The sequence below is a fragment of the Euleptes europaea genome, chromosome 6, assembly GCF_029931775.1.
Source record: "Euleptes europaea isolate rEulEur1 chromosome 6, rEulEur1.hap1, whole genome shotgun sequence".
NCBI lineage: Eukaryota > Metazoa > Chordata > Lepidosauria > Squamata > Sphaerodactylidae > Euleptes > Euleptes europaea.
The window spans coordinates 92941696-92964215 of record NC_079317.1 but is presented as its reverse complement, the minus strand read 5'-3'; the positions used below and the strand labels follow the sequence as shown (position 1 = coordinate 92964215).

General features: G+C 42.3%; 1 protein-coding gene across 13 annotated transcripts in view; it reads left to right on the top strand.

Annotated features, from left to right (window-relative positions):
* BRSK2 (BR serine/threonine kinase 2) overlaps positions 1-22520 on the top strand; it is a 528760-nt gene that overhangs the window by 420511 nt on the left and 85729 nt on the right. For all 13 annotated transcript variants that reach the window (XM_056850713.1, XM_056850714.1, XM_056850720.1 and 10 more), the window contains exons 6-12: positions 7038-7071; positions 9292-9360; positions 10588-10734; positions 13236-13267; positions 15155-15319; positions 17476-17573; positions 19979-20129. In XM_056850713.1, the coding sequence (XP_056706691.1) occupies positions 7038-7071; positions 9292-9360; positions 10588-10734; positions 13236-13267; positions 15155-15319; positions 17476-17573; positions 19979-20129 (696 nt within the window). The remainder of the gene's footprint in view (positions 1-7037; positions 7072-9291; positions 9361-10587; positions 10735-13235; positions 13268-15154; positions 15320-17475; positions 17574-19978; positions 20130-22520) is intronic.

The window sequence follows — 22520 nt, the reverse complement described above, 5'->3', positions numbered from 1 at the left end:
GGGGGTTTTCATGGCAAGAGACTTAACAGAGGTGGTTTGCCAGTGCCTTCCTCTGCACAGCAGCCTTCCTCTGCACAGCAGCCCTGGTATTTCTTGGTGGTCTCCCATCCAAATACTAACCAGGGCTGACCCTCCTTAGCTTCTGAGATCTGACGAGATCAGGCTAGCCTGGGCCATCCAGGTCAGGGCGGCCCAAGTTTACCCCATGATTTTCATGGCTGAGTGAGAAGTTAAGCCTGGACACTCTATCCATTGTACCACACTGTCTCTTCAACCTCTGGTTGGAAAGCATTGCTTGTAAGGGCACAGTATTTCCTCTTGCCTTTGGGGGAGAATTCTCACAACACTCACATGTGGTAGAGCTCAGCACAAATGAGAACAATACGTGGATAGGCTAATAAGTGCTAACCTAGATTCTTTTCAGCATGAGGCTCACTTCATTTGGATAGATTAGTGTTAACACAAAGTAGCAAGCCCAATTAATTGAATTCTGGCCTTGTGGTGCTCAAAACCCCCAATGCTGTGTTTGGTCAGCATTGGCCCTCAATATGTAACGATAAACCAATACCTGATCTATTAGTACCTGTCGCACAGGATTTCTATCCACACATTATTATGTCCGTTTCATTGTTTTAGCCAGCTGGAAAAAAGAAAATCTGGATATTTGTGTGTGTGTGTGTGATTACTAAAACAGGAAGGCTACAATCCTGAAAGGGGTTGGCAGCATGACCCTTAAGAGCCAGCAGTTGAGTCGGCCCCTTCTGCCAGGGAATTCCCAGAAGGGAAAACTGGTGGCAGGGGGCATTCCTGGGGGCAGAATTGCCTTGAGGCTGCTTTTTAACCCCTTTCACCCCGGGAATGCCCTCACGTGCTGCAGCGTTGCTGCACCACCTTCTTTGGTGATGCGGCCCCGTTGATTTCAATGGGGGCATTTTATTTGATTGTTGAATGTTGTAAATGTATTTTCGGCAGCCAGGAAGCCTCTGAGGGGCTGCCCTAATATATATAGAGAAATTATAGAACGTAAAGACGGGATTTGGATGTTGAAAAGTAGAGAAGAGCTCAGAATTAAATATTGGTTTATGGAATATAAATTAAGGGATATATTTAATAAGGATAAAATGTTGGGGTTTAATCAAACTAAATCTAAATTTGAAATTATATTAAATAAGGGGAATAAAGGGATGATAGGAAGGGTTTATAAAGTATTGATAGAAATGAATTTAGAACATGAAAGGATTAAACCAGTGATGGTGAAATGGATGAGAGAGTTAGGGCATAATATAGATTTGGAAGCATAGGAAAATTTATGGAAGAAGGAATATAAATTTACCATCACTAATGAAATAAGAGAAAATCAATATAAAATGTTCTACAGATGGTACATAACCCCAGTATTGTTACCGGTAAGTAAAATGAAGAAAGATGGTAAGGATTTATGTTGGAAGTACGGAAATGAAAAAGGTACATTTATGCATGCTTGGTGGTTTTGTAAGAAAATCAAGAGATTTTGGAGATTAATTTTAAAGGAAACTAATCAGTTGATTAATACAAAAATAAAAAAAGATCCTGCTTTTTGTTTACTGGGTATCCCAAAAATGAATTTAGATAAAGGTGATAGTGTCATATGCCAGTACAGTTTCGTGGCAGCTAGAATTATAATTGCTAAAAACTGGAAGCAAATAAATAAACCTTCAATCAAAGAATGGAGAGAAAAACTATGGATGTATATGCAGATGGCCAAACGTACAGATTCCTTACATGATAAAGATATGTAGGGCTGTCAAAAAAAAAAAATTCGGTACAGTTCGGATTCGGCCGAATTTGGCCCTTGTGGGTTCGGTACGTGCCGAAGTCCGAACTCCCCCACTTCGGATCCGTTCAATTTGGCGGGAATTCAAAGTTCGGAAAAAAAATTCGGCCGAATAAAGCCATTAAAAACACAATCGCGCCTTTCCGCGGCTCTGGGGGGGCATTTTTGGGGTTAGAGGTCCCAAACTTTTGGCAGAGCTTCAAAGGACGTTTATTGAAAGACTCCCCAAGTTTTGTAAAGATTGAGTCAGGGGGGGCTGAGATATGGGCCCTGAAAGGGGTCCCCCCATCCTTAATGTGCATCTCTCAGCAGAGCTTGCCGCCCACGCACAAAGCTCCCAGCCCCAACAACAGCTGAGAAATTAGCAAAACAACTGCAAACACAACCTTGTTAAACAACACCTTTGCAACACACAACTGAAACCTCCCCCCTCAAACCAGGGAGCGAGAGACTCGAGGGGGAACACACACCCCAGGCAGAACCGACGAAAGCCCCCTTTGGCTTCCCCCCCCCACCCACAGAAACTGCTCCCTCCCCACACACACAGACTCTGCTTTCCCACACACACACACACACATACACAGGAGAAAAATTATAGATTAAAGCCCCCAAAGGGGTCTTACTGTGGCTGTCTTCTGTTCCATCAAGAGGGGCTGAAGAGAGGACTTGTAATCCAAGATGATTCCAATTAGGCACGGAACGTTTTGCTCTGGAGAAGATGCACAGGATCTGATCCATTCATCCCAATAGGGAAAAGGGGAAAGGGGAAAGGGAAAAGCCCATATCTCGGGACCCCCTGACCCAATGTTCACAAAACTTGGGGGGTATCTTAAGAACACTGGTCTGAAACTCCGCTCAAAGTTTGGGATCTGCACCCCCAAAAATGCGCCCCCTGCAGCCATGGAAAGAGAAAAGGGGGAGGCGATATTTCTGCCCCCACTGAACCCATCTTTACAAAACTTGGGTAGTATCTTAAGAATAATTCACTGAAGCTATGCTAAACGTTTGGGGGCTATATCCCCAAAAAAGCGCCCCCAGCAGCCACATAAATGGAAAAAGGGGGAGGGAAAAGGGGGAGAGCCCATATCTCGAGATCCCCTGACCCAATGTTTACAAAACTTGGGGGGTATCTTAAGAACACTGGTCTGAAACTCCGCTCAAAGTTTGGGATCTGTACCCCCAAAAATGCGCCCCTGCAGCCATGGAAAGAAAAAGGGGGGAGCCCATATCTCGGGACCCCCTGACCCAATGTTCACAAAACCTGGGGGGTATCTTAAGAACACTGGTCTGAAACTCTGCTCAAAGTTTGGGATCTGCACCCCAAAAAATGCGCCCCCTGCAGCCATGGAAAGAGAAAAGGGGGGAGGCGATATTTCTGCCCCCACTGAACCCATCTTTACAAAACTTGGGTAGTATCTTAAGAATAATTGACTGAAGCTATGCTAAAAGTTTGGGGGCTATATCCCCAAAAAAGCGCCCCCTGCAGCCACATAAATGGAAAAAGGGGGGAAGGAAAAGGGGGAGAGCCCATATCTCGAGACCCCCTGACCCAATGTTTACAAAGCTTGGGGGGTATCTTAAGAACACTGGTCTGAAACTCCGCTCAAAGTTTGGGATCTGTACCCCCAAAAATGCGCCCCCTGCAGCCATGGAAAGAAAAAGGGGGGAGCCCATATCTCGGGACCCCCTGACCCAATGTTTACAAAACTTGGGGGTACCTTAAGAAGCTTCATCTGAAGCTCCAGTGAAAGTTTTGTGTCTGTACCCCAAAAAATATGCCCCCTGCAGCCACAGAAAGGAGCGAATGTGCACAAGCACCCCCCCACACACACACGAGGATTTCGCTCTCTCTCTCTCTCTCCCTGGCCGGGCCGCACATCAGCTGATTCCTCCAGTACTCAATCCTGACTGATTGGCCAGAAGAAGACCCAGCTTGCCCACCGATTGGCCGGGGGAGGAGAATGCTGACGGTTATGCTGCTTACTGACGGCCGAATTTGCCGAATTTATTCGCGAACTCCCGAACTCGCTGAATTCGGGGCCCCCGGTTGCCCGCCAGTTTTGAGTTCGGTTCCTCCCGAACTAAAAACCACCGAATCAGGGGAAATTCGGCTGATTTTCAGTTCGGGCCGAACCGAATTGACAGCCCTAAAGATATGAATGAATTTAAAAAAACATGGTCAAAGGCCGCCGCATATTGGGATAAATTGGCGAAAATGAACTTTACAGGTATTGTTAATGAATTGTAGATTGTTTCTTTTTTAATAATAGAAGATATTAATAGATTTTGAAATACTGTCAAAACATCTCTCCGGAAGTCTAAGGGTGATGGGTGCACAGTTAAGGTGGGTGGTGGTTATCGGGGCACTATATATTTTATAAATTTTATTGTATAAATGTAATGCTATTGGATGTAGAAGTGCTCTTTTTGAGATTGTGTATTTTTATGTTGTTTTTGTATTATGATTTTAGTTTTTATTATTTTTGTTGTTGTTGTTTTATTTTTTATTGTTTATTTTTTGTTGTGTTCAATTATAAAAAAATCAATAAAAAATAAAAAAAATAAAAAAAGAAGGGGCTGCCCGTCTTCTTTTAGAACATTTCATCCATACTAAGTGTTAGGAAGCATGTAGGATGCTTCAGTGGTTGAACGCATTTAGTGGTTGAACTTACCTTGTTCGGAGACAGCAATCAGATGTGCGCCGACCACTCAGTCTGTTTGGTTCATACCGAGTAGCCACAAATACTGCTGAAGCAGTTTGCATCGGGTTTTCCCAAAACTGTGCATGTGCAAGACCACTGCTGATTCAAACTGATCATCAGCTATTAGCATAACTAAAGACGACTTAGCAAAATACTGAAGGGTAGAACTTCACTGAAATGCTGCATTTATTGATAACTGATTTATATGATTTTGAATGCTCTAATTGTCTATTTAAACAAGAGGAGTTATGCAGCAAGGATTGGGAAGCAGCAAACCTTAATCGGGCTGAGTGAGACCCTGATGCACAAAAAGCCTATTGCACTATACTGCATGGTTAGTAAGGTATGCATTGAAACAACCAGTCAGACACTCACAAACAGATCAATGAACTATCGGACTATAAAAAATTCATGTTTCTGTTCACAACTGGCAAACAGGGTATGAGCCCAACTAGTGGGTTTTTGTGCATCCCAAGAAGCATATACACCATATAGCGGCACTATCCTAGTGGGTTAATGCAAAAATATGGCATAGAGACACAAAAAATGATCTAAAGCTGGGACCACCAATTGTGTGATTATTTTGTCCCATGAGAATTTACATACAACAAACGCAGCCCAATAATCTGCCCTGGGATGTTTGAAAGGAATGTTGTTTGAGGTATGGAGATATTATTAGAGCCATTTGGGTCCCTCTTCCTCTGTCAGGCTGCGACTAATGGAGGCTATAAAGCAAATTGCTGCTGCTCTCTGATTTCTAGAATGTGAAATTGTGATGTGGCAGGTTGGGACGAATCATTGGTTTCAGGGACAATTAGTCACCAAGCTGGGAGCTCAGCATCAAACCGTGGTCTGAGCACATGTTACATTGGTGGGGGTTACTGTTGTCCAGTTTTTTTTTTCATCACTGCTGTAATAAGCCACATGTATAAACCGTTTTGCCCAACTGTGAGGCCAACCCAACCTGCCGATCCCATCACCACAGCCTCTCACACAGGCTTGGGAAGATGCGAGCTAGGGGGCCCAGAGACCTGGTGCAACAGCGCAGCCCTCTGAAGAAGGGGGCACAGCTGGCAACCCTACTACATTCAGGTCTAAGACCTCTAGCCTGGTGGCAGAGAAGGAAAACAGGTGACTTCCTATAGTGACAAGTTGTCCAGAGTGAGGGAAGGCAACAAATGTGGGAGTTTGGCACTGAATTGGTCTTCTGAGGTCATGTGATCCCACCCATGAGACAGGAAGATACAAGCACACTAGCTAGATACAAGCACACATCCAACAACTCCACTAGATCGTGGAAACAGTGTGGAGGCTGCAGGCTCACAGTTCAAGGCTCACATTCCTGAGCTTTGCGGTGGCTGGGGATGGTGTAGCCGAGGCGCCACTGCAGCATCTCCAAAGAGGTTCCCCGGCCACTAAAAGGCTAAAAGAAGCTTTGATAAATTTTTTAAAAATAAATAATGGGGAATTTCCCCCCATAGAAAACAGCGAGGCTGCGCCAGGAAAAACCTAGCGCACCAATGCTGTTTTGAAGGGGGGCATTCCTGGGCTGGAAGGGGTTATGAGGCAGCTTAGCAGCAGCCCCCCCCAAAAAAACACTCTGGGAATGCCTCCATGGATGCCAGCGCGAGCACTTGCGTTGGCAAGATGCTGGCGGGAGGCCGAACCGGCTTCCATGGGCCACACTGCCATGCTAACACAAGCGGCACGGATGCTGGCATAGGGGGCTGGTTGCCTCCTAAGCCTGTTCGGCCCCCAGGCTCAAGAATGAGCTGTAAGAGTCTCTCAGACTCTTTCTTCAAGTCACAATATTTTGAATGGAAGAAACTGAAGGAATTGTCAGCTACAGTTTTTAGACTTGCTGAGTAGGAGTGGTTTTAGTTGTTGCATTTATTAGCAGGGGTACATTTTGCTGTCAGAATGGTGAGGCAGTTTCCTTAAATTTTATATATATCTTTATATTTTATATATCTTTTTTAATATATATATATTTATTAAAAATTACAATAATACAACATTAAAAAAACAACCTTTTTAACAAACAAACATCGACCAGTACTTATAAAACCTATAAAACATATAACTTTCTAAATAATCACTCTCTTTATGAACCACCACCAACAGAATCTAAACTTTTAAGCGTTTTCTCCATCCTGGATATAGTGGGATTCCATATTCTATCCAATTCCTCTATGTTTTTGTTATTTTGATAGTAAGTTAATTTAATCATCACATAGATCTCTCTTGCTTTGTCGAACCAACTATTTAAGCTTGGAGAGTTCGCTCCTTTCCAGTATCTGGCAAAATTTCTCCTTGCCAATGTTACCATATGGAGGAATACATCAAGAAGTTTCTTATTCATAGTTGGTAAACAATATTTTATTTTTTATATATCTAATGTCTAAGATGGCAAGGGGTACTGAGAGACTGTAGTGATGGAGTTGGCTCTGAAAGGCCATATATATAATAAATAAAAATAGGACAGGATTCTGTACTCACCGTCCCATGCTTTTCCTCCCCAGGTCACCGCATTATGCCTGCCCAGAAGTAATCAGGGTAAGTGAGCTTGAAATTCCAATATCCTTATCACAAAACAAACAAACCCTTATGTATATGTTAAGTTGCCTTGGAATACTTCTTGGATACCACTGCAAGAGGGTTCATTCTTTTCGCATTCCTTGCTTAATGTAAAGGGTTTACAAAATGTCTTCAGAGTGCAAATAAGTAAAATGTGCAGAGTTCAAGGACAATCAACAGGACCCTCACTTGGGAAACTATCAGCTAAAGGAATAGCCCTCTGCTTTTCCTTGACTTTGTCATCTGAGTTCATCCTATCACCAAGATCCTTTTCATGCAGAGAAGATGGAATAGGATTTTCAATGCTGCTCATTAATAAATAGGGTTGCCAGGTCCCTCTTTGCCACCGGTGGGATATTTTTTGGGCGGAGCCTGAGGAGGGAGGGGTTTGGGAGGGGAGGGGCTTCGGTGCCATAGAGTTCAATTGCCAAAGCGGCCATTTTTCTCCAGGTGATCTCTATCGGCTGGAGATCAGTTGAATTAGCAGGAGATCTCCTGCTACTACCTGGCAGTTGGCAACCCTATTAATAAAGGTGGAAGCATCCTCCTTTCTCAGGAGCATACCTTGCAGTCCCTGATGGCATAGTACACCAACATGCACAGTTTCCAATCTACAGATGTGGAGGCAAATAATTGTGACACTCTGCTTCATAAAACCAGTACCAAGGAAAAGACAGCTTACGTTATGATCTGGCAAACATAATTCCAAGCCCCATAGAGAAGCAACTGGGAGAGAAACAGCTCCTTAATATCCTCAAGACATCTCTGTCATAGCAGACAATGTGCTGGTTTTTTCCCTTTCCCATGGCATTCCAGTCCATTTTCCCTTGCAGCTTCCAGATCACAGGTAAGGACATACACAGATTCATGATGAAAGGTTTTTTTAGACATTATTCCTCTTCTACTGTCTATCATGTGGGCACTTTATAAACACCCATGCAGGTGACTGATATGGATGTTTCCCTCTTTTACCCCATTTTTTTTAAAAATCCTACAATGGCTTTAATTGAAATGAATGGGCATGGTCTATCCTGGCACAGGACCAAAGCCCACTCCAAGGGATCGGCATATGGCTCATTGGACCTCTTTTGCCTGTGTGGTGTTTGTACACTGTAGCACCAAGGCCATAGGAGTAGAAGGTCAGTGCATGCTAGTGTTGCCAACTGCCAGGTAGTAGCAGGAGATCTGCTAATTCAACTGATCTCCAGCCGATAGAGATCAGATCACCTGGAGAAAAATGGCCGCTATGGCAATTGAACTCTATGGCATTGAAGTCCCTCCCCTCCCCAAACCCTGCCCTCTTCAGGCTTTGCCCCCAAAGTCTCCCACCAGTTGCGAAGAGGGACCTGGCAACCATAGTGCATGCCTGCCTGTTCTCATCCGCCACCACAACCCCAAGCAGCAGTGACTATGATTCTGCTTTAGGGTTGCTAACCTCCAGGTAGTAGCAGAAGATCTCCTGCTATTACAACTGATCTCCAGCCGATAGAGATCAGTTCATCTGGAGAAAATGGCTGCTTTGGCAATTGGACTCTATTCACAGTGGGTAGCCGTGTTAGTCTGTCGGCAGTATTAGAAAAGAGCAGGAGTCCAGTAGCACCTTAAAGACTAACAAAAATATTTTCTGGCAGGGTATGAGCTTTCGTGAGCCACAGCTCACTTCTTCATATAATTGGACTCTATGGCATTGAAATCCCTCCCCTCCCAAACCCCGCCTTCCTCAAGCCCCACCCCAAAAATATCCCGCTGATAGTGGAGAAGGCAACCCTATTCTGCTTAGAGAATGAAGGCAAGTAAAAGGCCTACGCCAATCCCTCTGTGTGAGGGTAGATGCAATTTTTTTGTGCAGGACTTGAGATTTGTTTGATCTATCATCTTGGACACTGCCCAAATCTCCACTGACAGAAGTATTTCCACCAGCAGAGCACATCTGTGCCTCCCCCCTCCTGCTACAGCCCAGAGTATCCACCAGATGTTGCTTCTGTGGGGGGCAGAGAAGTTGGAAATCTGTAGTAGAAGGGGGGAACCACTAACAATCCCTTTCCCCTGCTTGCTCAGAAATTATCGGTGAGAGCGAACCGGTTTTTTTATTATTTGGGGGAAATAGTTATGCATTGTACCCTCTCTCTAAATGCAAGGGCACCTACATTGTTTCTCTGACTAACCTTAATTGAAATATCTTATTTCCATACTACACAGGGAGAAAAATATGATGGGAGGAAAGCGGATGTCTGGAGCTGTGGAGTTATTTTATTTGCATTATTAGTGGTGAGTCATCTTCTTCACTAACTTATTTATTTTTTTAAAAATGCTCCTGTGTTTCCCCCCCTAGATTTTGACATCTTTTACATCTTCCTTGCCTTTTCTCTCTCTCTGACTTTCAATAACTCGCAGATGCAACTTCTCTACATCCTTCCCATAGGGAAAGAGCATGGCAAATATGTCCCCACAACTCTGAAATGCTGCTTCTAGTATACAGGGGAGGGGATCCAATTGTTTGAAAGCTTTTTACTCTAATTGAGAGACCACCAAAGGAGATGAGGTTTTAAAAAATCACAGAAGTAATTGATTTTGTGGGTAATTTGCAATTTATCAATGAAGTCCCGCTGTTCAGTCTTTTCACCAGTGTCAGTCAGCCAATTTTTTTTAAAGTAACAAGAGGTTTGATTGTGTCCAAAATATTCTTTTGGAGAGATAGAATGAATACAGTTACTCTGTCATTCTTGTGCTGAGTTGCATCCACTCATACATTCTACCAAATCTTAATTTCAGTCGAGTCACATTAAAAAATGGGACTGGGGAGGGTGGCTTCCCATCTTGGGGTCCCAGATGACACTCGAGTCGGTCTTAGAAGATATGGTTGAAACTGTATATGTTTTATATGTATTTTATGTTTTTTTTTTGTTGCTGTACGAATTATGATTTTATTTTTATTATTATATTTTTTCTTTTCTATATGTGTTATAAAAAGCAATAAAAAAATTCAAAAAAAAGAAACTGAATTGTGATTTTAAAAATGCCAAGTTCAGCTGCAGCCTCTAGATTTTTTTTTTTTTAGTGGAAGAACCTCCAACCTTTAACTCACAAGACACTGATCCCAGCAATTTGGTTGGAACGAGAAGCTAGTGGCAATCTTGCTTTCTGAGCTGGGTGTGCTGAATAAAGACACCAAAATGCTTCATGATGATGAAGATGATGATGATTTATATTTTGGTCAGTTGCAGTTCCTTCTGGCCACCTGAAAACTTCTAGGATTAAAAACTCCAAAACAGCAACTTTTTGGTTTTTTGAACCGAGGAGCAGATAATCATGTCTTCTACTAGGAATTTGTCTTCTACTAGGAATTTGCCCACGAGGGCATGATGGCACAATATGGACCAATCTTCTTAATGTTTCATCTTCTTTTCCTCTTAGCTTATAACTGCTCACCATTCATTCACCTTCTTCCCCTGTTCTTTTCCCTCTGTCCCCTCGTCCTCCGTCGTGCTCCTGCAGGGTGCTCTACCATTCGACGATGATAACTTGCGGCAGCTGCTGGAGAAAGTGAAACGTGGTGTATTCCATATGCCACACTTCATCCCCCCAGATTGTCAAAATCTCTTGCGGGGGATGATTGAAGTGGACTCCTCGAAACGACTGACGGTATGAAGGCATTCACTGTAGATTTCATGACTTCACAATTCTAAAGACGCCCAGTGTTTTTGGCACCTAAACTACACCAGAATTCACCATCCTCAATCTGCTTTTAAAAATGTAATGTTTTTTTTTTTTGGTCAACGAATGCAAGCTTCAAGTTCTTATGGCTGGGAAGAGAGGCTTCAAACCATGTGGGAAATTCCAAATGAAATGTAGGAAGCCAGAGTTGGTTTGAGAAGAATTTCCAGTACTGGAAGGGTTTCATTTTAGCAAGAACGGAATGATAATAAATGGGCAAAACGTGCAAGATACCTTTGTTTGTAGCATTTGGGTTACTTTGGTACAGAAGCTTGCCTATTTTTAATTGCAACTTATAATACACTTTATTGTTTTCTGTTGTTGTCCTTTCATGCCCATTCCAACAAAGTGTCCCAAGAGCTGTATTAAAATCACTTTAATATTCTCACCAGCTTGACCGACTGTCCATTTGTATGATTAGCTAATCACTCAGGCTTAAACCTGTCACATAATAGGCTTTCTTGCTTTAGCTGATAATACATTCACTGATGTTGGGCTGGGTCCAGACTAAATTAGCCACTTCGACCGATTCCCCCCCCTTCCTGCTGTAGACCCATTCATGTCACTCCTCAGGGTCTATCCCAGAGGAAAAGTGTTTTTTGGAGATGAGTGAACTGCAGTGAGAACGGGGAGGCAGGAAAGTTATATTCTGCCATTGGGAAATGTAGTCTGTATCCAGACCATTATAAGATAGTAGCCAGCATGGTGTAGTGGTTAAGAGCGGTGGTTTGGAGCGGTGGAGTCTGATCTGGAGAACCGGGTTGGATTCCCCACTCCTCCACATGAGCGGCGGAGGCTAATCTGGGGAACTGGTTTTGTTTCCCTGCTCCTACTCACAAAGCCAGCTGGATGACCTTGGCCAAGTTACAGCTCTATTAAGAGCTCTCTCAGCCCCACCTACCTCACAGGGTGTCTGTTGTGGGGAAGGGAAGGGAAGGGAAGGTGATTGTAAGCTGGTTTGAGTCTCCCTTAAGTGGTAGAGAAAGTCGGCATATGAAAACCAACTCCTCTTCTTCTGTTCAAGCTACCAAATGGCAATGAATACTTCACACAGCCATGCTACCATGAGACTGTTACCATTAATAGAAATTATATATAAATGCCTGGTCCGCTTCTGGTCGGTCCCTACACCTCCCAGTGCCCCTCCATTCCACACTTCTGCCTCTGTTAGATTATATTATACAAACTCTTGGTTCTCTGGATAGGTCATATTCTGACTCTAGGATTCCTGGGTCATCTTTGCATGCTCGGTGTATCAGATATTTGGAAACAAACTTTGTCTGTTGTTGCAGCAAGTTATTTTGTATTAGGTGCAGACCTAGAATTACTTTTCTATGCTCTATAGGAGGGATATATTTTTACTACTTTTTACTACATTTTGTGATTTTTTTACTGAAAATGTAAGCCAAAGGTTACTTGCCATTTTGAGGCACCTTTTTTGTATTCCATGTTATTGTTGTTGGGTGTGAATTCAGCAGTATAGATCATTTTGAAGAGTGGAATGCCTGTTAAATTGGTGACACTTTGAAAAATTTGTGGCCATTTTTACTGTCAGAAAACCTGTGTTGTAGGCACCGGAAATGATCCTGCATACAGTTGTCAAGCTCAAAAATTCTTTCTGTGTGGGAGTGTATATGAAGAATGGAGGGTAGACTCTCTCCTTGCCACAGAGCTTTTAAGGAAACGGGAATCTCATGCAAGCAAGAGAACCAGTAAAATGACCAGTCCTCTCTGTGTGACATTGTAGTGTGATTTCTACAAATGAAGCAGCAGTTGTTCATCAGCAGATAGAGAAATTATAATTGGCCCATATAACTGATATATGAGGTTATTTGACTGGGAAATCTCATGGTACCTACATTTTCCTCTGCATGGATGAATTGTGGAATCTGATGTCATGAGTTCAAGGACAGGTTGTGGTATCCATTTGTATTTGTCCACCATCTTCCTTCATCTCAAATGTGTGACATGTAGTGAAGTTCTAGCAAAACATGAGGAGCAACAGGGTAGAGTTGCCAACTTCCAGGTGGCACCTGGAGATCTCCCGCTATTACAGTTGATCTCCAGGCAAACAAGATCAGTTCCCCAATGGCTACTTTGTAAGGTGGACTCTATGGCATTATACCCTGCTGAGGTCCCTCCCCTCCCCAAACCCCACCCTCCTCAGACTCCATCCCCCAAATCTCCAAATATTTCCCAACCCAGACCTGGCAACCCTACAATAGGCACATATACGAATGGGATGGGAAAATGTACCAAAGGAATGCTGCCTCAGCTCCCTTCATGGGAATACTGAAAGACTGGAGTCCTCATGCAGCATATCACTCTACTCTGACACTTGCCAAACTATAGAAGGCAATGCACAGTAGTGTAATATAGCAACTTGTTTTCTGCAGTATTGATTCCTTTTGTTTTCTCTTTTCTTTTAGCTAGAACACATTCAGAAGCACATATGGTATATGTAAGTAACTTTTTTTTGTTACCAAAGTATGGTAAACTCTGTTAAGTGTAATGCTTTTCAGGAAGCTAGAGGTTTTCGTAGAGCTTCTGCATGAAGCCTAAAATCCCGGGAACAATAAGCGCAGGATAATTTGCAGAGCCCCCCCTTCCCCCACGTTCTTCTGTCCCTGATTTGAACACTTCTGTCAGAGTCTGATGCTCACTTTCCCTTTTGGATATTGCTGAACAGAATCCAACACGAAACATCACAGGCAAAGTATCTGGGTATCTTCCCAGCATTCCAGGGCTTCTACCTTCATGCAGCTGAAGCGAAAAAGCATCTGCAGGCGGGGTGTCCCTTCAGTAGCCTGTCTGCCTTTTTAAGCACGAACAGGACTTACAAAGATTCGCCAGTGTGATTGTTGATCTGCTGTTATGCCATGTGGGAGATAACATCATAAGGGAGATGGAAGAGGTCTCCAAACATGCATTGTTCTGACAGGTCAAATGCTGAAAAGACAGCTAATTACTTTAAAGGGGCACTGTGTTTTAGATTTTTTTAATATAATATACATCTTGAATTGCCCTTCATCGAGTACTTAAGAATAAGATTTTGGTTTCTGAATCGCATTAAAGTGCCACCCTACTAAAAATAAAATGGGATGATAACAAAGTGACGCTTGGGTGCACATGTCAGAGAGATCTTTGTTGCTCCGGTAAAAATTTTCAGTCTGCGTTATTGAAAAGCCATGTCTTTCAGCTAACCTTCTTGGTGCATTCTGAGGTTGTTTATTTATACTGAAATTTATTGCCACCTTTCCAAAAGTTTTACTCAAGGAGGTTCACAAACAAGACATGTATAAAACAAGAATAACACTTATAAAAAGGGGGGAAAGGAATACAGTTGTTCCAGTGTCATGGGTGGTTCCTGTGTTGGGGCTGTCAGGCCCATCAGAAGAGTCTGTCCCACCTCCTCATGCCATTTTGAATGTCTTACCAATGCTGAACTTTTCTCTTTGCTTCTTTTTTGTTGTTGTTGGAAGCTATGCACCTATCCCATCCTTTGCGGTTCCATCCCGTAACAGCGGTTCCATCCCGTAACAAAAGTTATTTTCTACCAAGAGGGTAACACAACTCTCCAATTATGTGGGGCTGGAGAAATCACTGGTTATGACAACCAGGAATAAGCCACTAAGAGAAGGTAGCATTGCAGCCATGGGAAAGGCCCTTCATCTAGGAAAGTGCTTAATTCAAGAAGATGGACTATGAAATCCAAAAATAAGTATCTGTCAAAATGTTTGAGAAAAGGATGTCAGCCCATATTTTAAAAATGACTGTTGATGTGACAGCCATTTTGAAATAGCTCATCTATGACCTCGTTCAAGGTGCCTTCACTTAAGATGAGCATGCAGTGCTTAAAATACAGAATCAGTCATAAAAATGCAGGTTGCCTACATATGCCGCACCTGTTGGAGTGGAAGCTTTAGAAGCAGGAACTGCTACCTGTTCACACTTCAAGAGATAATGAATCCGTGAACAAAGTGGTACTTTGTCAGCCTGTAGCCCAAGGTTTGATCCGTTCACGGGGCAACACCTGTAATTGCAGCAGGGAGTCTGTGCCCAGTGATCAACGAGCATATGGCACTGAAACGTTGCCCAGCTGTTAGGTTGTTAGTTACGTTGCTGTGAGGTTTGCGCTGCCTCTTGGATAGGGTACACACAGAAAACACTTTATACAGGGCCGGATCTGCAAGGTATTGCAGTCGTTTGTCTCCTGTTGAATTCTAAAGACAGGAATGTTGGCGAAGGCATCCTCCTTGGGAAGACAGTTGGCTTTTTTTTTTTTTTTTTTTACAGTCTTGTTACCGCCGTTAATGTTGCCATGTTTTACTTTTTTTCTATTTTGCAGAGGGGGTAAGAATGAGCCAGAACCAGAACAACCAATTCCTCGAAAGGTGCAAATTCGCTCTCTCCCTTCCCTGGAGGACATTGATCCTGATGTTTTAGACAGCATGCATTCGTTAGGTTGCTTCCGTGACAGAAATAAACTCTTACAGGACTTGTTATCGGAAGAGTAAGCACTTCTGAAGTCTTTTTGTAATATAGGTTCCATGGGTGTATGTTCACTATTACCAGAGGAAATAGAAGACACAGGGCCTCTATAATGTTGGGAACAATCCAAAGCAGCTTTTCTCAGAATCCTGTTCAGTGGGGTTTACTGCCAGGAAAATATTCTTAGGATTGCACTGTTACAATCCAGAGGAAAGACTTTCTGCATCCTTGCAGCACCATTATATGGCAAACTGCAGCAGTTGAAATTCCCTCTTTTAAACAACTATTACACATTCAGGAACCCTATCCTGTATTGCATAAACTCACTTTACAGTATGGATTTCTTTCTTTCTGGATCGCCTATATTCCCAACTCTTCTGGACATGAAAAACTCTCCTAGAGTTTACCTGTTCCTGTTCAGTTTATTTCAATACAAGATCAGCTCGAAAAGTATTAATAAAAACAATAAAAACTGCCACGTACAATACCATGACCCCCCAAAAGACTTATTTATGCCATTATAATCCAACATTTCAAAATTCTTGCACTAACTTCACAATAGAGGGATTCCATTATTTGAAGACTCAACCATCTGCTTTTGTGTTGTGCGTGCCATTATACAAAATGTTGTTACATTACGAGTAATTTCTTTAGATAAGTCTGAAAGGAGGAGGGAAGTGTAGAATTGCTCTGAAATTCTTGGGGAATTTATTAAAATTGGTGTAATATATTGGGAATGTATATCATTAGAGTAGGGACAGTGTAATAATATGTGGTCAACTGTCTCAACCTTTCCCACTTGACAAGGGCAACCCTGTTGGGAATAAAGAATGTGAAGATATCTGCCTTCCAGGAAAGCTGAGGGCAAGGCATTTAAACATACCAATGTGCAGATTTTCTGGTACTTAGGAATCTCTAAGTCAGTGAGATAGTCGGCTGGCAAAAAATTCATAGCATTGTGCATTACAGCAGGGTATCTTAGTCAAATCAGTGATCCATATAGCTTAGTACTGTCAGTCCGCAGTGGCAGTAGATTTTGTACTTGGCTCCTAAAGGTTACTGACTGCTGATGCCATCTTGACAGAAATACTGTTACATCATGATAAGTTATATTATGTAATCCTTTTTGAGCTGTACCACTTCAGACTACAGGTGAATGGGTTGTGTATTCAAATATTCATCAATGTGAAAAAGAAGTCATTTTTCTTGCTCGTTTCCTGTGTGCAGGGAATTTTGGGGTATGGAGGAGATATTCAAATATATGATCTCACCCAACTGCAATCTGAAGTAGTATGGTCCTGGCAGGTACTACATGCTATAGCTGCACAGTTGAATAAGCCCTTAAGCAGGGATTTTCCATGGTTTTCCCTGAGAACCCTAATTGAAATGAATTGATGATGGAACATAGGTCCTGTACATGGGAAGCATTCACTTTCTCAATGAGCTGTAGTCCCTCCTAAGAAAGAAGTCCTTCATCAGAGCCAGCAGTGAGACAAGAATGACCAGGTACTGCCTGCTGCCCTGATCCATCTATTCAATGGAGTTTAGAATTTACTGAAATGCAAGTGTAGCTTTTTTCACAGGTGTGCTGTCAAAAAGGGGGGCAGGTTGTCTTACCTTTGCATACAAGTTAAAGTTATGCCCAATAATATGTTTTTTTAAGGGGACTGTTTTACCTTTAAGGTTGTTTTCCTTTCAAGTAAATACAGTAGTAATGTTGCTTATGGTACAGGGCCCATTGAAATGAATGCAGATTGTACAGCCATGGTGTTTGTGGCTGGGTCCTTGGGAAAACATATTTACATCCTATGCAGTGTTTCCATACGTTAAGTTACTTCTTTTTTAAAAAAATTGGCATTCAAAGGGTAAGCACGAATTGAACACACACACACTCAAGTACACTTGAGTTGTGTGGAATACATAGATTAGAACCTGTGCAGCCATTACTACTGCCAGCATACCCATGGTAATAACTGGCCAAGCCAGTTATTTACTTTTGTGAGCAATGCATTCTTCAAGGAGTATCCATTCTTCAAGGAGTAGTTATTCATGCAAGTAAAACTGTGCAAATAACATTTGATCCAGCTCTAAGTTCTCAAATGAATTTGGGGCTGAGTTTTATTTTTCTTCAGAATGCTAGAAAGTTTTCATGAACTATTGTTGTTGTTGTTTTCCCAGAGAAAACCAAGAGAAAATGATTTATTTTCTCCTCCTTGATCGGAAAGAGAGGTATCCCAGTCACGAGGATGAGGACCTGCCTCCTAGAAATGAAATAGGTATATCCAGAAAAGATTTATTTATGTACATTATTTATAGTCCACATTTCACACTGGGACCAAGGTGGATTACAATGAATAAGTCAATACTGTCAACAAGATGTGACATTCAATAGACAATGCGATCGGATTTGACTTGTACAAATCTGGAGTCAACCAGAGATCCATTAACACGATACATTAAATGATACAAAAATTACATAGTAGGAATTACACACACTTGTGTGTGTGTGTAAAGTGCTGTCAAGTCACAGCCGACTCATGGCAACCCCAGCAAGGGGCTTTCAAGGCAAGTGATTAAGCAGAGGTGGTTTCCCATTGCCTTCCCCTACCGAGTCTTCTTTGGTGGTCTCCCATCCAAGTACTGACCCCTGTTTAGCTTCCAAGATCTGACGTGATTGGGCTATACTATACCAGTCCACATCCCAGGAACCTACTTAAAGCAACAGATAGTACGAACTTCGTGATCCATTTACTTTGGTATCATTCTTTCCTATCGTGACGAATTGAAATAGCACATGATAATATTCAGCCTGACACGAAAGCTCCTTGTGTTTGTAAAAATTCCAGCATACATCGAGAACGCCTGCAGCTCCAAAGGCTTTCAAATTCCCTTCAGTGGAGCAGGCTCCACCTCTGCTTGCACATCTCTCTGTGTGCGTGGAGCTGCCCCGGTCACTGAAATGAAAGCACGTGACAGTCGAAGCTCTGTCGCAGGGTGCTTGGAACTTTGGACCGGAGCTGTAGTCAGGGACCCCTATATCTCCCAGCAAGTCCCAACATGTTCGAAGCTGAGGAAGAAGAAAGATAGACACAAACCGAAGAAATGGCGTGTTTCCAGCAAACCCCGTGCTTTCAAATGAACTGCATACAACATTTCTCTCTTTCTCATTAAATCTAAATTAAAAGCTTAAATTAAAAGGAAGTTATGGAAGGGTCTTTTTCCTGAGCTGCTGCTCCTGACATCCTAAAGGCTATGTGTTTTGGCAGAAAAGGAACAGGGGGTCATTTTTCTACCAAAACTTCAACTTCGGGAGCAGTTCAACTTTCACGTTCCATGCATGAAGGTGCAATGTCATGCCTCAAGTATATGAGGTAGCCATTCTTCCTGCTTCTCACAGGCATCACAGGCATGCCATTATTTCATATTCTAAGAAAACCTCCTCCCTGATAGCTTTATCGCTGAGCTGAATATATTTGTATGATGTGTCATCATATTTTAGAAGTCATGTGAATTATTATTCAAATATTAGTTGGGTTTCCTTTCCCAGGGGGAGTAGGGTGGGTAAGTTCAACTACTTTGCTCCTGGCGGTATCTCTGGGAACGCAGAGCAAGGTTTAATTGAGAGCAATCATGCTTCTGATGAATATCTCATCATTAGCCATTAACCGTGGCCCTGAACAATGAGATGAGAGGAACGGATCAGGGAAGCGGCAATAGTTTAATAATAGTTGCTAGAGAAATCATTTCCTTCAAAGATGCATGTCATGCGGAAAAAGTGTTCCCCTTTCTTTCTATGTCAGAGCTCCTGGGAAAAATTAGACCCAAGCAATAGGTGCTGGCTTTTGAATTCCAGCATGTGCTAAAGGAGAGGTGTTATTCTTTATTCTTTTGTTCTCATCTCTTTTTATCTCCTTTGCTTTTTGTTTCTATGTTTGTAATTCCCTTCTCTCGGAAAGATATTTTCTTCTCTCTGTGGACCAAAGTTTCTGGCCTCCTCTATATGGGGTGGAGGTGGAGGGCTGGCTAAGATCCTCAGTTTCCTCATTCTCTATTAAGCAGTTCCTCAAAACATATACATAGCCCCTTTTCATACCGCTGCAAAAGTGTAATACAAAAATATCTCTTATTTAAAAAAAAAAACTTTGCTCTGGTAACTTTGACTGCGATGAGACCTGAAAACACATCAGAACTTATTCTTACCTATTGAGTATAACTATGAAATTGGTTATAAGGAAATAATTTAAAATCTCCTTCTCTAAATAAGCCCATTAGCCCTTCTGCTTGCCAAATTTGTCTGGAGAATTGTGGTAGTTTCATTTTAATAATTAGTAAACAGTCAAAAAAAGAAATGAGTATGACAAAGAGAAATTACTTTCGACACAAATTTCTTGGCACTTATATCCCCCCAAGCAGGAAAAGTTCCTTTTACATCCCAACCATCAACCACAGCTCTGTTTCTATGCTAAGAGATACCCAGGGTATGGCCAAAATGAGGTAGTATTAAGCGTGAGATGTGGCTGAGGGGAGGATGGAGACATTTCTTATCTCCGTCAGGATTCTCCGGTCACTGCCGGTTTAGTAAATTTGGTGAGAGGGCTTCTGGGAAGTAAGATATTGTCAGCCAGCAGCCTCCGAAGTATTTGTAGCCATGCTCAGTTGACTGTGTTATCTCTGCATAAAGACCCTCCCAGAAAGCGCGTGGACTCTCCGATGCTGAACAGGCATGGGAAGCGGAGGCCGGAGAGGAAATCAATGGAAGTCCTGAGTGTGACAGACGGAGGTTCCCCAGTTCCAGCTCGCAGGGCAATTGAAATGGCACAGCATGGACAGAGGTAGGTGGTCCCCAAAGCCCAAAGCCAGGAAACCAGTGCCATTTACAGCATTGGTCTAAGTTCCCCGGGCATGATTTCATGGAACGTTTTAAAGAATAAGATGCTCATTACAGGAAGTCATCTCTGCTCTTTGATATTACCTCTTTGGTGAAGCCCTTGCTTCTCAGGCAGAAGTTCAAAGAAGCGCTGCGGAAAAATCACGAATCAAGACCTTCATAAGCTAAAGGAGGCCACTACTGGCCAGGTTGACTCCGTTATTAAGTTGAAAATATCATTGCTCTTGGTCGCACTCAACATTATAAGTGAATTTGCAATAATATGAAATGTGTAATTTCAGCTTTCTCATTGACTGAGGAAACATGGTGGCCATGGTGTTATGGTTAATAACATGCGGTAACAATGATGTTCCTAAAAGAGATAAGATTAGTAAATCTCTATGTAGCCTTCTGGTTGTTTTGAATGGGGATTAAAGTCTTAATACTAAAAGACAGAAAGCCCACTTATGTTAAATAATTTAGAAATGTACTAATTAACTCTGTACGTGCCAATTTATTCACCAGGAAGAGATCCCTCTCCTAACATTTTGGTTGGTGACCAGCTCATATGAAAAACACAAGAAGGTCTCAGAACTGCTTGAAGTTCTCTTATTAATAGTCTGTTATTGCTGGGGTATACAGGGAAATATTTGTATCATTTTAGGTTCTGAAACGTCTAGCAATTGGATACCCAAAATTTCTTTTTAAGGGTGAGCATGCTGGGGCTGAATTACTACTGCATTATAGCCAGGCGCTTCTTCAGCTCCTTGATCAGTTCCAAAAGTGTATCTAGCATGCTATAGCTTTTGCTTATCAAGGAAATGTTCCAGGTTTGGAATGCTGTGAGCAGAGCTTTAGGGAGTTTCTGCGACTGATCTGAAGTTGGTTTCCTAAATTAGCATGTTGTGTGATGTTCCAGTTGTTTGATTCAAGCACTTGCCTAGGTAAGGCAAAGTAGGAGTAACCGATTGTGAAAGAAACCCTGAATTAAGGTGAAAATCATTCCCTGATTTCTAAAGCAGTTCTTGACTAGATCCTAGTATGTTGAGGCCACTTATGCAGTTCCTGCCATTTCTCACCTTGGGACTATGAGCACCTAGCCAGTTATCAGGAAAGGGCAAATATTTCCGATTGGTGTCTCTCACCAGCCTTGTTGTATTTGATATTTTCCCCCCTTTGGGTGTTAAAAAACATTGTTGTAGTGGGATCTGGTTGCCTGATAAGGACTTTTCCAAAATGAGGTTCTCAGAAGCACTATTCAAAGATCCATGCCCAATGAATGATGTCCAAGTTATAGAGTCAGAACAAATGCCAGAAATAACACCTGGAGTATCAATGGTATGTATGCATTAGACAATAGCTGCTGAAGGGAGGTAGAACATGTGATTGTGGAAAGGGAAAGGGAACAGCCATAGAATTACTCACAGATCCATGAGTGTACACATTGAAGGGGATATATCATTATTGGTTTCAGCTTTTGTAAACCGTGTGCCATCCTCAGATGAGAAATATACAGTGTGGACTGCCTGTGGTGTGATTATTTGAAACATGAACTGTTAATTAACACACAGGTGTCTGAAGATAGTGTAGACAGGGACACTGTCAGAAGCATCAGTAACAAAATACCAAATAAAGATGGTCAAGGGGTGTATCTATGCTACATATTTGAATGGGTTTCACAACAATGCCCTCTCCCCAGGGATCTGGAAATTGTCATTCTGTGTGGGACTCTAGGGCTCTCTAATATTCAGCACCATCACCAAACTACAATTCTTCGAACTATTTGCAGGAAACATTATTATTTGCAGGAAATATAGGCTTGCTGTGCAGACATACACTTGACATAATGACCGTGCTCTTTTCTTGGTTTTCCAAGATGTTTGTTGGGCACTGAATGGGGTCTTCAGGAGAACGCCTACCCAACCTCTTAGTTAGATGTAAAGGAAGAAGAACCACACTTAATAGCACAAGATTAGTAAGGGTGCTTCAATAAGGAAGGCACTTCCTTGTGACTTATGCCTTTAACCTCAGTGCCGTTGTCCTGCTTCTTTGAATGCTTGCTTCTTTTCAGAATGTGTATATGTAATGATGACCTCATTCTAAATGCCTGATATCCCGCATATCTGGCACCCACTCGAGGAAAGGATATACTAGAATTCTAACATTACCAGTTTTGCAGTCTGTAGGTTTGGGTAGTATGAATTGAGAAATTGTAATGATACAGGATGGCTAACTTTGCAAGGATCTCTAACTGAAGTCTGAAATGTGTTGTTACCCATCATTGTCTTCCTGGCAGTATGAGCAATTTCAGTGAAAAGTGCACAAATATTTGTTGTGCATAATTCTGCTTTGGTTG